Source organism: Amyelois transitella, chromosome 19 (genome assembly GCF_032362555.1).
Source record: "Amyelois transitella isolate CPQ chromosome 19, ilAmyTran1.1, whole genome shotgun sequence".
NCBI lineage: Eukaryota > Metazoa > Arthropoda > Insecta > Lepidoptera > Pyralidae > Amyelois > Amyelois transitella.
This window is the reverse complement of record NC_083522.1, coordinates 5,838,484-5,853,481: the sequence shown is the minus strand read 5'-3', so window position 1 is coordinate 5,853,481 and position 14,998 is coordinate 5,838,484. Positions and strand designations below refer to the sequence as shown.

Sequence of the window (14,998 nt, the reverse complement as noted above, 5' to 3'; positions counted from 1 at the left end):
TTGCGTTTGCCTTTGCCAATACTTCAATATTTTCACTTTTTGGCAGTGACACTAGTGACAGAGTCTAAGTTATTATAATTTTTAGGTTACATTATTTTGTTTACATTATTTGGATTACCATTCAAATAAATATTGTTTCAACGATCCGGGTTCTTTACAGTATTTCTTAGCGATAAAAGTAATAAATAAAGCTCTTTATTACTTGTCGATTCAAACAAAATGTCCGAAAAACAGAAAACGTAAGTAAACGTAATGTAATTTTTTATTTGATAAAATAATGCTGATATTCTTACCTACATGTAATTTAATGTTGGGTGACCGTTTAATAGTAATAAATCATTATATATTACAGCCTGATATGCGGTGACGTAAATGGTAATTTCAATATCTTGTTTTCGCGGGTGGAATCCATTGTGAAGAAGTCTGGCGCCTTTGATGTGTTGTTGTGTGTCGGAAACTTTTTCGGGGATGATAATTCCCAGCTTGATGCTTACAGAATGCGAACAAGAACAGGTGATTTAATTGCTTATTGTTTTCCCGCTACTTCCTTCTCTTGGAACTGTATTCTTAGTAGGTACTTTCGATATTGTTAGTTAGTTATAAATGTTTAGAAATAATTACAAAAGGAAGTTCTGGTGAAAGGTCAAGTCAGACAGGTTTGGTAAACCAACAAACTTGCATGAAGAGAGTGATGAGTATAGATGAAGCAATGAAGTATACATCAGGGATTGTGGAAAGATGTAGCCTGCCTTAGTCTTAAGGGAAGTCTTGTATATTATTTATGGAAAGAAAGAGTTACATATTCTAGCTATAATCCTTATCAAGATGATCTTGTGGTAGTTTATGCTTTGTGTCATGATTTGTTTTATTAATTCAAAATTATCTCTTTCAGTGCCTGTAACAACTTATGTCTTTGGCCCCTCTAACAGTGACCATGTGAATTTCTATTGTGAAGAGGGATCTGAAATTGCGCCCAATATCATTTATATGGGTAAGTTAAATAAGCGGTTTCAATAAAACATGAAATGCCTACTTAGATTATAATCTACAGATATAATGTATAATACTAATTAATATACCACTTGGTTAACTGCTAGTAGAAGTTTTATCCAATATGTATTATTTTATCACTTTCTGTTCTATTTTTTCTATTCCAATGAAACATTTATTGGAATAGAAATTGGTAGAAATAAAATAGAAACATTTATTTGTTAGAATTATTCAATAATTTGGTTGATTGGAGACAGTTGATAAACAAGAATATTTTCACAAATCCTGAGCGATGAAAACTACATATGTGAATAGTATAAAGGATACTTGTAGAAATTATCTTCATTTTTGCAGGCAAAAGAGGCATATTCACAACTAGTGCCGATGTAAAAATAGCTTACCTGACTGGTCTGTCAAGACGAGAGCTAGGCAAAGACATCCCGATGTGTACTTTTGAGCCAAGTGACTGCAGTGCGGTACGAGATGCCTGTTTCAGAGGGCAGAGTGAGTATAGAGGTGTGGATGTGCTAATCACTACGCTGTGGCCGGCTGGAATACAGCAAGATGAGACTCAAAAGGTATATATTGGTTTTATAGTTCTATTTATAAAATATTTCAAAAACATGTTACACTAAAGAATTCCACTCCATGCTTTTACACAGTGGTCACCTATTTTTTTTTTATTTTACCATGTTTTGTTTTAATTGTTCTATTTTTATATAGTTATATAGAAAATTCTAGAAAATAAAGAAAATATGAAATAAAATGTTTAAGAAGTTAATATTTATTTTTTCTTTTCAGATAGATGTGGAACAAGATTGTCTGTCAGATCTGATAGCGTGGCTAGCGATACATGTGAAGCCAAGATATCACTTTGTTCCATCAAAAGAGAAGTTTTATGAAAGGCAGCCGTACAGGTAAATAGTTGTACAACTTTAAGTTTTATTTTATACTGTCAGTTGGTCCCTAGCTTTGCCCTATGGTCCCTGCCACTTTAGAATATGACCACTCCAACTACATACTTTCCTTCCCATTGATATACACAACTATGAAAATGGGCACAATCATCTAGTTCAATCTTGCATGCTTGTCTGGTAGTGAATAAAGTCATGGAATAAGATAATGTATTTTATATATCTTGAGTATATTTATGCATTTTTTGTAATGTATGTATTTTGCAGTATGCATGTGAACACCAACTTAAAGTTTTTCTGTTTGGTCAGCTGGTTGACTGGTAAAGAATGCCAGACGGCATTAAGTCCGCCTTTTGTACATTTTTTTTGTGCAATAAAGTTTTAATTAAATATTAAGAAGCCGCTGGCACATACTATATATGTGCCAATCAAGCCAATCATGGGGAAGGCTAATAAATTTGAGACTTTTTTTACCTACTTACCTGTTTTGTGTATAATTACTTGTCATATCAATTCTTTCCAGTAATGGGCAAAAGGTGATATAAGTATGTACATTTTCTTTCAGAAATCAAAGCATTCACCAGGACTACAGAGAGGGCGCTACACGGTTCATAGGTTTGGCTCCTGTAGGTAACAAATCCAAGGAGAAGTGGATCTATGCGTGTTCACTACAACCCGTCACTAAGATGAGGATGACGGATCTACTGCAAGCGACCACGGACGAGACTCCGTGTCCGTATGATGCGGAAATGTTGAAGCAACATCAACCGGGGAAAGTTGTGAAGGTTAGTGATAATATTTAATTTTTAAATACTTGTGTAATGAAAAATATGGCATTTTGATACATAAGTGTAGTACTAAGTAGTGTCTTTTAGAGTAGGACTTTTCTTTAATTCAATAAGGGAATCGTTAATTTGCCAAAATTAATAGTCTTGTTTTGTAAGTCTTCATGACCTAAGTTATAATTTTTTAATAAAGATATGTCCGAGTTAAAATAAAAGCACATGCTAATTTAATACCTGCATTATTGACCAAAGTTTTACTAATAAATCAACTTTTATTTACAATATTATCATTAGATATATAAACAATCATTTTAAAGCTCTAGTCATACCAAAAGTTATTTACGGAATCATTAACACACTGTATAAAATTATCAGATTTTAAGTCAATACAGATTGATACTTAACAACAAAAAGCGGGCGGATTTTTAATAAAAAGTGATTTTATTAAGTTCACAGGCAATGGACAGTTTTTCTTCAATATGGACGCACAAGATGACGACAGCGGCAAAAGAAAACGAAAGTCCGGTGACAATCCAGAGAGGAAACGGAAAGAGATTGACCAAGGTAATTATTATAATAATTAATTTTATTTTTATGATTTTTCAGTCAAGAATCCAATTTCCATGTTAGGGATGATGAGTCACAGAAGAATATATTGTACATATGTTGTTCTCTTTTTGTAATGTTATGTACCTATGTCTATTTTATTTCAGACAGCTGCTGGTTCTGCCTAGCCTCCCCTTCGGTGGAGAAGCACCTAGTGATATGTGTGGGCACTCACTGCTACCTCGCCCTGGCTAAAGGTCCGCTCGTGCCCTACCACGTCTTGATACTACCGATTGCGCATCACCAGTCCGTTACAAAGGTTAATTCGCCATCCTCCATATTTTTCCTACATGCATACATACATACATATGGTCACGTGTATATCCTCTGCGGGGTAGACAGAGCCAACAGTCTTGAAAAGACTGAATGGCCACATTCAGCTATTTGGCTTAATGATAGAATTGAGATTCAAATAGTGACAGGTTGCTAGCCCATCGCCTAGAAAAAAATCCCAAGTTTGTAAGCCTATCCCTTAGTCGCCTTTTACGACATCCATAGGAAAGAGATGTGACGTGGTCCTATTCTTTTTGTATTGGTGCCGGGAACCACACGGCACTATATATATATATATTTTTTTATATTTCGAGAACTATTCATAAGAGCTGTCTGTAATCTTCGGAAATACCGATAATATCATTAATTTTCATTCTTGATTATATCAATAAATATATAATTACAGGCCCCAGATGAGGTGATAGCGGAAATAAAACAGTTCAAGTCTGCTCTGAAGCAGTTCTACTCATCGCTGGACAAACTGGTGGTTTTCTTCGAGAGGAACTTCAAAACGACACACATGCAGATACAGTGTGTGCCGGTGCCCAGGGCCAGTTCATTGCAATTGCTGGAAGTTTTCCAGGTAAATTATTACAGTGGAATCCGGTTATAACGACGGTCAAGGGACCAGTGATATTACGTCGTAATAACCGGAAGTCGTACTAAACAAACATTTTTTTTTTAATAATCATATACAAAATTTATGTACATACGTATTAATACGTATTAAGGTGACTAACAGACAAAAAAAAAACATTGAATTAAAAATATTTATTTATTTCACATATAATAATATGCATACATATACGGTACAGAAGTGTACTAAGAAGGAAAAGAAATGAGATTAATCAATAAGTAATTTAAAACAACGCAACACCTACTGCAAAAAGTCGGTAATTTTTGATTGTTTTTGTTTTTTATTTTTATAGTAAGAAGTACGGACTGCATTATGCAATTGTAAAAACGTTGTAAAATAAAACTTTTTTCTTCAATAGAGAAACTTTTTCGCTTAGCCATTTTAGTACGCGCACTCACTTGTCACCCGCAAATTAGGAAATGTAACATAAACAAAACAGACAGTCCGCGATGCATGGGCTAGGTAGGTGCGCGGGGCGGGGATAGCTTCTATTATGTACCTATAACTTAGATTTGTTTGTAAACACGTCGACGCACGTCGTTATAACCGGACAATGTGCGTTGAATTCCGTCGTTAAAAGCGGTCGGTCGTTATAAGCGGAGTCGTAATAAACGAATGTACTTTCATAGTGGCTCGATACGAAACCAAACATATGTCTATAGTTGCGTCGCTAAAAACGGTTGGTTGTTATATGCGAAGTCGTACTAAACGGATTCTACTGTACTTCATGTCTTCAAAGTCAGTTGTCGAGTGGTAAAGGTATTCAAGCAGCCCTGCTTAAGGTATACAGTTCTGAATCATTCAATGACGACTCATTTCTGCTTCAAAACAATGCACATGGATGAAGAATTAATATCATTCAGATTCAAATATCATTGTTCATCTTTCTGAAAGATGAACAATGTTTGAACTGGACCAACACCACACTGGAGAAGAGAGCTCGGTGTGCGGCCTTTGCCCATGGATTGGTCTGCTTGATTAAGTCAGGCTTTTTCAATGAGGCGGCTCTTATCTGACGAATATGTTGGGTTCAGATACGGAAGAGTATTGACTGGTATTTGTTTCATATTTTGACGTGGTTTTAAATATTTAACATAATTTCCTATATTTCAATATTTTGTATTATTCTAGGACGAAGCTGGCATAAACAGCATACAGATGGAAGTGTTACCTCCATACGCAGATATGAAGCAGGTGACGTTGCCCGGAGCACCGTACTTCCATGCGGAATTACCTTCCGGAGAACAGATCTATGCGAAGACTCCCAAACACTTTCCATTGCAGTTTGGAAGGTGACTATTATATTGATTATTCAGGTTCTGTTATGAAATAGCAGATGGAAGTGCTACATCTGATTAGATGTATAACAATAATCCAATATAGGTTAGGTCTCCTTGGTAAGTTTATGGAGGCCAGTCGACTTCACTTCATGTATATTTAAACCTCTTTCCCCAATCCAGGATCGTGGTCATAGACGCACCTCGGACTCCTCTCCAGAGAAATGAAGAACCAGGATGGTTATAATATCTATCTTCGTTCCAAAAACGAAAGTAAATGAATTAAAACATGTATCAAAACTTTTCAGGAAAGAGTTTTTTTTTGGGTGTCGTATCAAAACTAAAATTTGATAGTAAATATTTTTTTAGGGACGTGTTATCAAGCGGGCCTATTCTCAATTGTGAAGACAAATCAGATTGGCGGCAGTGCTTACTCAGCAAAGACGAAGAGGATTCGTACGTAGCTAGTTTCAGGGAGAAATTCAAGCCTTTTGACTTTACCGTTGATGCGGATAGTGACAGTGATTGAGTGTGCTAAGTTTTAATGACGAAGTGGTGTTAATATAAGTAAATAGTGATTGTTAAAGAAATGTTTTTTGTTTCATTATGTGAATGTATGTCGTCAACTATTTAGTCAATCTTGAGAAAGGTTTTGGCCAAGTCTTTATATCGCATGGTAATACCGTGCAGTACATAAAAAAGTTGTAATTGATTGGAATTTCTACCTTCTTTTTTACTGATAGACCAAACACAACTTTTACTTTGAAGATATGGGCCTGTGAACACATCTGCTAAGATTTAACTATCGCCTACTTGGCTAACTTCAACTCTCCTCGGAATGTTTTGGTACACAATTAAAAATCCGTTTATACAGTACAACATACTGTGTGGAAGAGAGAGACACTTAAATAAAAAGGCTAAAAAAAGCTTTTTTCGAAGATTAAATGTAGGAATCTACATCAGTCCCTTCACTGGGAATTAAAGTTCGCTTTTATCATAGATGGAAAAAGTCAAATCTCAAGGATACATTAATAAACACAACATGTAAATGATTTTTTATTATTTTCGTTCACATCATACTGTCCTAATAACTCGTTTGCTTTATAAAAACATATTATAACAACATGATAACTAACTTTTACAATATTCATGTTATAATGTATATTAACATAATTTCCAAAATGATATGGTATGTAGACTAGATTCGAAATGACTAGAATTAAATGATAATTGTCAAAATTCGTAGTCGTTTAAAATATTGCAAATGCAATAAGAGTAACTTAAACTAAAGTTACGATAATGTTCAAATAATTGTCTGTGAGGATTTACATGAAGAGATAACTTTGCACTTATGTATGTAAACAACAGGAAAATTTTAGCGATTTTTAAACCCAATGAACCAAAAATATAACAGTTGCATTCTATGTAGAATGAATTCATTTAGGTAGAATACGATTTAAATTTTTATTTTGGGTATTAGGTCTCAGATATTGTATTCTTTAAAATTTCAGACGTACTTCATGGATAGAAATTTAAGTAGAATCATCAATATCATATTATATTTTATCCAAACAAGAAACAACGAAACAAATAGCTCCTGTTGGTATCTTTCTTTGCAGGCTTTGAATCCACTACAAAACAAAGAAGGCAATTTGCAGCATGATTCATAAGTGCAAATATCATATTTTCCTTTTTTATACAGATTGTCACATTGTAATGGCTAAACTAGTATTTGATCTCCGATTGACTAGCATTAGGTATTTGTGTCTAGTATATATAAAATAGATCTCAATTAAATATAGGGCAGTCTTCGTTGGAATTACTAAAGAGAGTCAACGTAAACAATTGTAAATCATTAAAAATTCACACAACTTATTCAAAATGTGTCATTGAATATAAAACTTGTTGGCTTGGTCAGCGTGGTTAAAGGCCGCGAGCATCACACTTACTTTACCGTTTTTTCACACGATAAATGGTGTTTGCATACGCCGCGAGTTAAACAGTAAACAACATTGAGAGGTTTTAGTGTCTGTTTTTGTTAGTTAGTGCTTCGAACTTTAACCTTCATATATTTTGTTTCCAAGTAATTAATTTCCTTATATTTAATGGTTACTGATGTAACAGTTGAGGTTGCAATGGGAATACTCAAAGATGAGAGAGATTACGACGTATTTATTGTGATACATTGCTCGCTTCCCCTTAACCAAGGCCAAGTATAACGTTCAACACTCATAGACTATGCTACAGTTACAGACCAGTACATACAAAGTTAACTTTCTGCCATATTCACCAAACTATATATAAGTGTATTGTCTTGTGTTACTGTTTACTGAGGATCATATATGCTATATTTGTTTATTTTACATCGATTGATTCACGTAAAGCGCGATACGGTGTCTAAATAGACGTTAAGCCTGTCTACTACTGTAAGTATAAAGTAGTTACTGTGATAAAATGTGTTATATTTCTTTTGGGGCCAAACACCTTTATATAACATCGAAATAATTTCTATGTTAAACAACATTTCGAGTACGAAACAGTGGTGGACAGGCCTTGCTTGTAGAATAAAAACACATCATAACACATTGAAGTTGTCAAATAAAAACAGTCAAAGAAAACATTTATCTCCCTAATGTTGATAACCACATTCAAATTTGCCTAATTTGTGTAGAATTATTTACATAATGTCACTAAAGTTGTAACATATGAATATGCTTTATTAAATAAAAAAAAATGAACAATTGGATAGAGTAGGTACAATAAAATTTTGACGTGCTTTTTTATGTAAGCGTCTTTTCAAACGCTTTCATATAAAGTTTGACTATAGTTTGAATATGACATAAAACAGGAAATGAAATGTCTTATTACATTATAGCTCGGAAATTTACTGTTATGACAAGTTTTAAATCGATGAAAACATATAGTTTTCATAAACTTTACAACAATCAAACAATTCGTATTAAACAGTGGATATAATGTCTCAAAATTACATCCGTAACTAGTTTTAAGACTTTGGTCAATAAGGCATTAAGTTTAAAATATATATTTTTTATATTTTAATTATTGTTCTCCTTATTTATATTCGATAGTCGAAAGTACATGTAATTACATAGTATTTACATAACATTGAGTACATACGAGAGATCCAAACAAAATTCTTATGTTAGTATGAAAACAACTTTTTATTAAATTTTATATCTCGATCATCATCATCATTGTTAACCTCCTCCTTTTTTTGAAGTTAAAATTATTTTTATGTCGCGATGTTGGTTTTCCTAATTTTCCTTCATAGATTTTGTTGCTATTTTTTCATGATTTCGGTTAAGGCTACATGAACGAAAAGAATTAACTGGTTTGGTTCAGTCATAATATACTCATAGAGCATTCAACGTGTAATATTTTAAGATTAATAAAATACTCAAATTTGGAGTACAAAAATGATTATTGTATGGCACTAAGAGTTATCATAATTATTTTGGCTATACCTACCTATCTATCTACATCTATATGTACAGTACGAAAGTTTGTTAGAATTTGGCAACAGTTATAGAAAATCTATTTCTTAAAAGCGTTACAAAGTGCTTTATTCAACTATTTGATATACAACTGTATCATAGTCAGTTGAGTAATTTCTTAAAAGTAATGTATTCGTTATCCAATCGTTATTCATTCGTCATCAAAGGAAGAGCGTATGTTTTAAATAATGTGTACGTATATATTTAATTTGTAGATTTTTTTTTATCGAAAGAATGCCATGGGTTCAATATTTTGAATCTTTTAAGCTATTTATTTATTGGCACTTTTATAATATTCCTTAACCGAGATGCATTTAGCTATAATAGCCCACCAAATCAAAATGATGTGCGTGGTTTTTGTAGGTCTTTTCACTAAACCGTGTCTATAAACTCAGTGAAACAATTTCGTTAATCTAATTTTCTTTAAGGTTCACTAATTAACTGGGCCTTTCATTGGTTTACATTCCTTTTCTACTAGTGATTTAATCTTAATTCATATTTATGTTTTCACAAAGCTTGAAACATCTCATCTACTTCGAAGTTATCAAAGCTTCGAAATTCAAATTTTTAACCGTAATTTGAAGTTCGATTTTCATACATTGATCTGGAACGCCTCTCTAGTGATTTTGCCGTCTGGGTGGGGATGCGGCCCGCGCTTGCGCCGGTGATGTCCCTCGCATTCTGTGTCGTCGGAGAATCGCGATGGAGGATGGATGTGTTCGTTGAATGACGGGTAGTTTGATATACTGAAATTAAGTTTTCATTGTAGTTAGCATAGTGCTGTTTATTCAATTAATTTATTAGTTTTAGACAGAACTTTGCTGTTATATTAAATCACTGGCAAATATGCCGATGTAATTTTGGTTTGAAGTACAAAAATAAGACTAAGGATTTTTGTAATGCTGTATATTTTTAATCATAAAATAAATAAGATGCACCGTGGTTCATACTACATAACTTGTGGTTTTCTATAAAGAACTTTCAGGTTAGTTAAACATAAAATAATATGGAAGAGGGAGACATATCGATAAAGTAATAGGTACCTAATAGTCGTTTCGATGTAGCTGCGTTACTCGTTCTAGATAGGCTCGCGCCGCTTGCCCAGACCGCCGTCCTTCCATTTCACGACTTAAAAAAATATATTTGAAACATTCTGTATAGTGTTCATCACAAATTTACTTCGGAAATTGAAAACAATATCATACAGAATGTTTCGAGCGAATGAAACATCCTGTACAATAACTTTTATACAGGAATTCCGGAAATAATATGAGAAGAAACACCTCGAATAATAAGTACTTATACAGGTGTTGGTAAAAATTGTGATATTATTAATTCAATACTGGCATTTAAAAAAATAATGATAAAAACCTGTATAAAAGTATTATACAAGTTGTTTATGATTTCTGAAATAGTCTGTCTTGGTTTGCTATACAGACGATTCCATAATCTTTTAACTAAGAAGCGAAAGAAGTTAGGGTCTATGCTACACATAGAAATACCACCAATTCGGCTTTTGCTTTACTTTGCAATTGTTTTTGGCTGAAGTAATTTGTCTATTTATAGAAGTTATATGATGATCTAGCTTAGGTTAGGGTTCACAGAGGCCTCACAGAAAACGAAAAACGCTACTAAAAACTAGTTAAATCTTTTGCCCTATTTCTGTAAATATTAAAATTGTTACGACTTTCGGCTAAGAGGCTTCAAGTTTTCAGAAAATCTATTAGCTCATGCGTTTTTCTCTTTGAAATCCTTCTGGCTTAAAAGGCTTCGTTACCGCATCTGTGTGACCTCAGTTTAAGAAGGGCGATTGACTGCGTACCTAAAAGTGGTTTCATCGTTGTGGCTGCTATACCCGCTTGAAGAGCGGACGTGTCTCTTGCCAAGCGCGCCGGCCTTGCCCTTTCGAGATGGGAAGGCCTTACGCACGACGCCTCCAATAGAGTTCTCCGATGAAGACGATGATTCTTCACGCTCCACTGATGGGTCTGATGAGTTTTCAAGTTGTTATATTAAACATAAAGATTTTAATAAAATTTTAGTTGTCTCGCAACAAAATACACCCAGACAAATTAACCCTTGAAATTTTTCCTTATTTGATGATCCTTGGTCAATCACTTTACGGGGTTTTGAGTTTGCTAATGACTTTATAAGTTCGCTAACTTAGGTTTTGATTTGTGCAAAAATTTTAACAAAAGGTAATAATAACACAATTCATTTCTCCAAAACTATTAGCAAAATTTTTTCAGAAGGATCCGGTAGCATGTTTCGAATTATATATAACGGAATTAACATGATAAAAGCTAGGTTCAGTCAGTTCCCTTGCAGGATCGATTGTTTAGATGGGCCTACAAGTTTACTAACAAGTGGTAGGATGCGCGGGCCGCAATCTCGCGGCTGGCTCGCTGTCGGAATGCGGCGCGCTGGCGTCGTCGCTGGCGTCGTCCTCGTACTCTGTAATGGGCAGGTGCAGCGTTAGTATCTTCTTCACCTCCGAGTCCGTTGAGCCCAAGTTGTCCGACTCTGTAATATAAGTGTTATGTTACTTGGCGGAAACGATGTTCGTGGTGTGATGAAGCTGCGGATTTACCGTGGAAACAAGTAAGTTACTGATGATATTTGTGATAAATCAATTAGTGCTGTGATCTTCGCGATCTTACTCAAATATAACATTCTGAAAGGTTTTATTTCATTATAAAACCTATCTGATCACCTCAATGAATATCATATGATTTGCTTGAGTTTTGTGAAAAATATTTTGGAATTTTCATAAATTTCCTAACGGTTTATCAAGAAAACAAAACGGGCGCAAAAGAAATAAGACAATATACTGTAAACTAATAAACAAACTACTTAATTCACTTCTACTTTGTTTGGTTATAAAGTCTACTAAATAATATTTGTTTCCATGGTAGAATCTTCGCAGCGAAGAAGCAAGTGAAATATGAATGTTTATGGAGTGTCGCGTCAAAACTATAAAATGACACGTTAATAAATACGTGAGCTGAAGCAACGGATCGAATAAGCTCTGGGACTACATGCCAATGGTCAAGCGAAAATAACTAACATTCAGGTATGTGATAATACATACGGTGTGCATGCTTACCTTTACAAATTACATTTACGCTTCCATCAGGTTGCATAAAAGGCGATATATCGTCAAATTTGATCAGTAATGGGATAAAAGTAAAGTCAATTCAATAGAGGTGCAAACTACTATAACAAAACTAATGTAGCTAACTACGTTAGACAAGCGCTGCAAGATTAAATACTAGTAGAAAAAAGATTTGATCTTACCTTGACTTTCTGAATGTGGATCTCTGAGTCTGTTTCCTTTTCTTCGTACTTTTGTGTATTCTGGCTCTTTGCCCTGAAATAATAATAATTATTTTTAATAATGTAGCATGTTTTGTAGGAAAATTTTAATTTTTTTTTCGACTATGTTACATTATTATGCGATTATATCAACAAATTATATCAAAATTATAATCATTGAAATATACCGAATATTTACCTTATATTTATCATTCTGCTTAAGGTCGTGGTATACAAAAGAACCACGCACGGAGTGATAAGGTCCGCTGTATACGTTGCCACTATAACTGCTTTCGCTATACGCTGTGGGTTTTGTCAGTTGGAAAGTCGCGTAAGGGCAGATGTCTTCGATATATTCTGTGGGAAATATAATGACGGAATGTATATTATTAGTTTTATATATATTCAAATGTGTAAAACTTAAAACATTAATGTCATTTTTAACTAATATGATATATAATTAATTTGAATATATTGATATGTTGATGACTTTATGTTGGTTGCAGGCAATGTGTTAACGGAGGCACTTTATGGGATTCATGGTTTGCGGAGTCAACGCCATACAAATTGTGTAATACAGAATGAATAATCATGTTTTACCATTAGATGCATGTTTGTAATGATGTTGCGGCGGGGGATGCTGCGCCCTGGCGGCCAGGTATTGTTGGTCGCGGTTCACTTTGTTTTGCAGTTGCGCGACAGAAGGCGACTCGCCGACCCCACTCTCGGTGGCAACGGTTTCTGTGCCACCGGCTTCTGAAACAAGTGTTACATAATTATGTTATCAGTTTTTATAATAAGAATATGCAACCTATAATTCTACGGTAAGTGTTAAATATATATACTTAAATATGCTTGTCTCACTTAAGATAATATTAAAAAATATCTGCTGACTCAATTTAAAAGTTGTTTTTACTAAAGATGATGTGTTATGATAGGTAGTATATTTAGAAAAGTGAAATACTCACTATTTCTTCTCACTAATAGTACAATAGCTATCAGAGCACCGAGAACTAGTAAAGATAACGCTGCTGGTAGAATGACACGCGCGCCGCCTAAAGATCTGGAACCAGCAGCTGGGACTGGAGGGGAAAGTTCACCATCTAACACTGAAAAAATGCAAAGATTTTAACTACGTAGTTTACTTAAGTTTTCCGAAGAAATTGAGTATACAAATGAAGAAAAGATAGAGAAATGCTGATAGAGTCAAGTGTAAGGTTCGGTTATGAAGAAGTACTTATAGATCTAGATGATTTCGACATTTATTTTCTGACAAACAAATAAGGAAACTCAACAATAAAGATGAACAAAATATGACATGGTCACACTTACTGCCAGACAAAGAATGTGTGGTAAAATTGTACAAGGCGACAGCGTGGCCTGCATTGTTGTGCGCTGTTATTCTCAACTGGTACTGAGTGGCCGGAGTCAGTCCTGTCACGCTGAATACCCTTTCTGTCGCTTGTACGCTGTTTGAGACTAGGCGCCACTGAAAAGGATAATGCAAGAATATAGAAATATAATTGTAATGAAATTGTCATCTTAGCCTGCCAAAACTAAACCATTGCGAAGAACAATAAGTCAATACAATATTCTGCTTTAATACCTGAGATTGGCTTATCTCTCTGTACTCGATGACGAAGTAAAGAATGCCGCAGCCGCCATCACCCCACGAGTCCAGCCACACCGTCACTGTAGTCGTATTTAGCGTTATCATCTGCGAGTGCTTTGGTTTCACGGGCACTGCAAGAAATAGACTGGGTTATTAAGGGGTAAAAGGGGATTAGACAACATTTGAGTGAAACTGAGCAAACATATCGTATATAAATAATAAAATAATAAATATATACGGGACAAATTACACAGATTGAGTTAGCCTCGAAGTAAGTTCGAGACTTGTGTTACGAGATACTAACTCAACGATACTATCTATATATATAAAACTCTTCCGTTACTGAGTGACTGACTGACAGACAACGCACAGTCGAAACTACTGGTCGTAGACAGCTGAAATTTGGAATGTAGGTTCCTTGGGAAATGTAGGGGAGCACTAAGAAAGGATTTTTGGAAATTCAACCCCCAAGGGGGGGAAAAGGGGTAAAAACGTTTCTATGAAAAATCTTATTCCTTGGGTTTATAAACTTGAAACTTGGCATGAACACGTACATAGGCAAGTAAATATGTTTGACATTATAAGTTTTTTCAAACTACCCTCCAATCGTGATTAAGGGGGTGCGATTGGGTGACTGATTTATTAACGCACAGCCGAAACCGCTCGGTATAGGAGTCTGAGATTTTGAACAGAGGTTCCTTTAGTAACATAAGTGAGCACTAAGAAGGGATTTTTGAAATGTCAACCCCCAAGGGGGGGAAACGGGATAAACTGAGCCGGGGCTGCGGGAAAGTTCTAACGAGATACCGTGGCCCCGGAACGCAAAGGGCAACTGAAGGAACGAGGTGGGTTTTAGTCAGTAAAAGTCTGACACTCCCTTCCGTTCCACCCAGAGCGGGAGAGGTCATTTGATGATTTCCCATCCTTAAAAAAAAGACTTTGTATGACAACTTTCAGTCGTCTCTTTAACATACATTATAACATACATAATTATGTACATACATGCATAACATTAATAACATCACGCCTTTAAATCCTTATTTTGTGTTAACACTACCCATACAAACAGCTAAA

General features: G+C 34.7%; 2 protein-coding genes across 2 annotated transcripts in view; one reads left to right on the top strand and one right to left on the bottom strand.

Moving 5' to 3' along the window:
• Nucleotides 1–70: 70 nt before the first annotated feature.
• Nucleotides 71–6,580, top strand: LOC106132724 (CWF19-like protein 1). Its single transcript, XM_013332235.2, has 11 exons — nucleotides 71–239; nucleotides 353–513; nucleotides 893–991; nucleotides 1,345–1,568; nucleotides 1,792–1,907; nucleotides 2,470–2,689; nucleotides 3,139–3,253; nucleotides 3,403–3,554; nucleotides 3,975–4,151; nucleotides 5,337–5,497; nucleotides 5,852–6,580. Exons 1-11 carry the CDS (start codon nucleotides 220–222, stop codon nucleotides 6,009–6,011), a joined length of 1,605 nt encoding a protein of 534 aa, XP_013187689.2. The 5' UTR covers nucleotides 71–219; the 3' UTR covers nucleotides 6,012–6,580.
• Nucleotides 6,581–8,251: 1,671 nt separating this feature from the next.
• Nucleotides 8,252–14,998, bottom strand: part of LOC106132538 (cell adhesion molecule Dscam2) — a 157,095-nt gene continuing 150,348 nt past the window's right edge. Inside the window, exons 30-38 of the mRNA XM_060949429.1 lie at nucleotides 13,919–14,055; nucleotides 13,645–13,801; nucleotides 13,281–13,421; nucleotides 12,913–13,068; nucleotides 12,512–12,669; nucleotides 12,295–12,367; nucleotides 11,362–11,520; nucleotides 10,820–10,985; nucleotides 8,252–9,743 (exon numbers count right to left, since the gene is read on the bottom strand). Of these exons, the coding sequence (XP_060805412.1) occupies nucleotides 9,590–9,743; nucleotides 10,820–10,985; nucleotides 11,362–11,520; nucleotides 12,295–12,367; nucleotides 12,512–12,669; nucleotides 12,913–13,068; nucleotides 13,281–13,421; nucleotides 13,645–13,801; nucleotides 13,919–14,055 (1,301 nt within the window). The 3' untranslated portion in view covers nucleotides 8,252–9,589. The remainder of the gene's footprint in view (nucleotides 9,744–10,819; nucleotides 10,986–11,361; nucleotides 11,521–12,294; nucleotides 12,368–12,511; nucleotides 12,670–12,912; nucleotides 13,069–13,280; nucleotides 13,422–13,644; nucleotides 13,802–13,918; nucleotides 14,056–14,998) is intronic.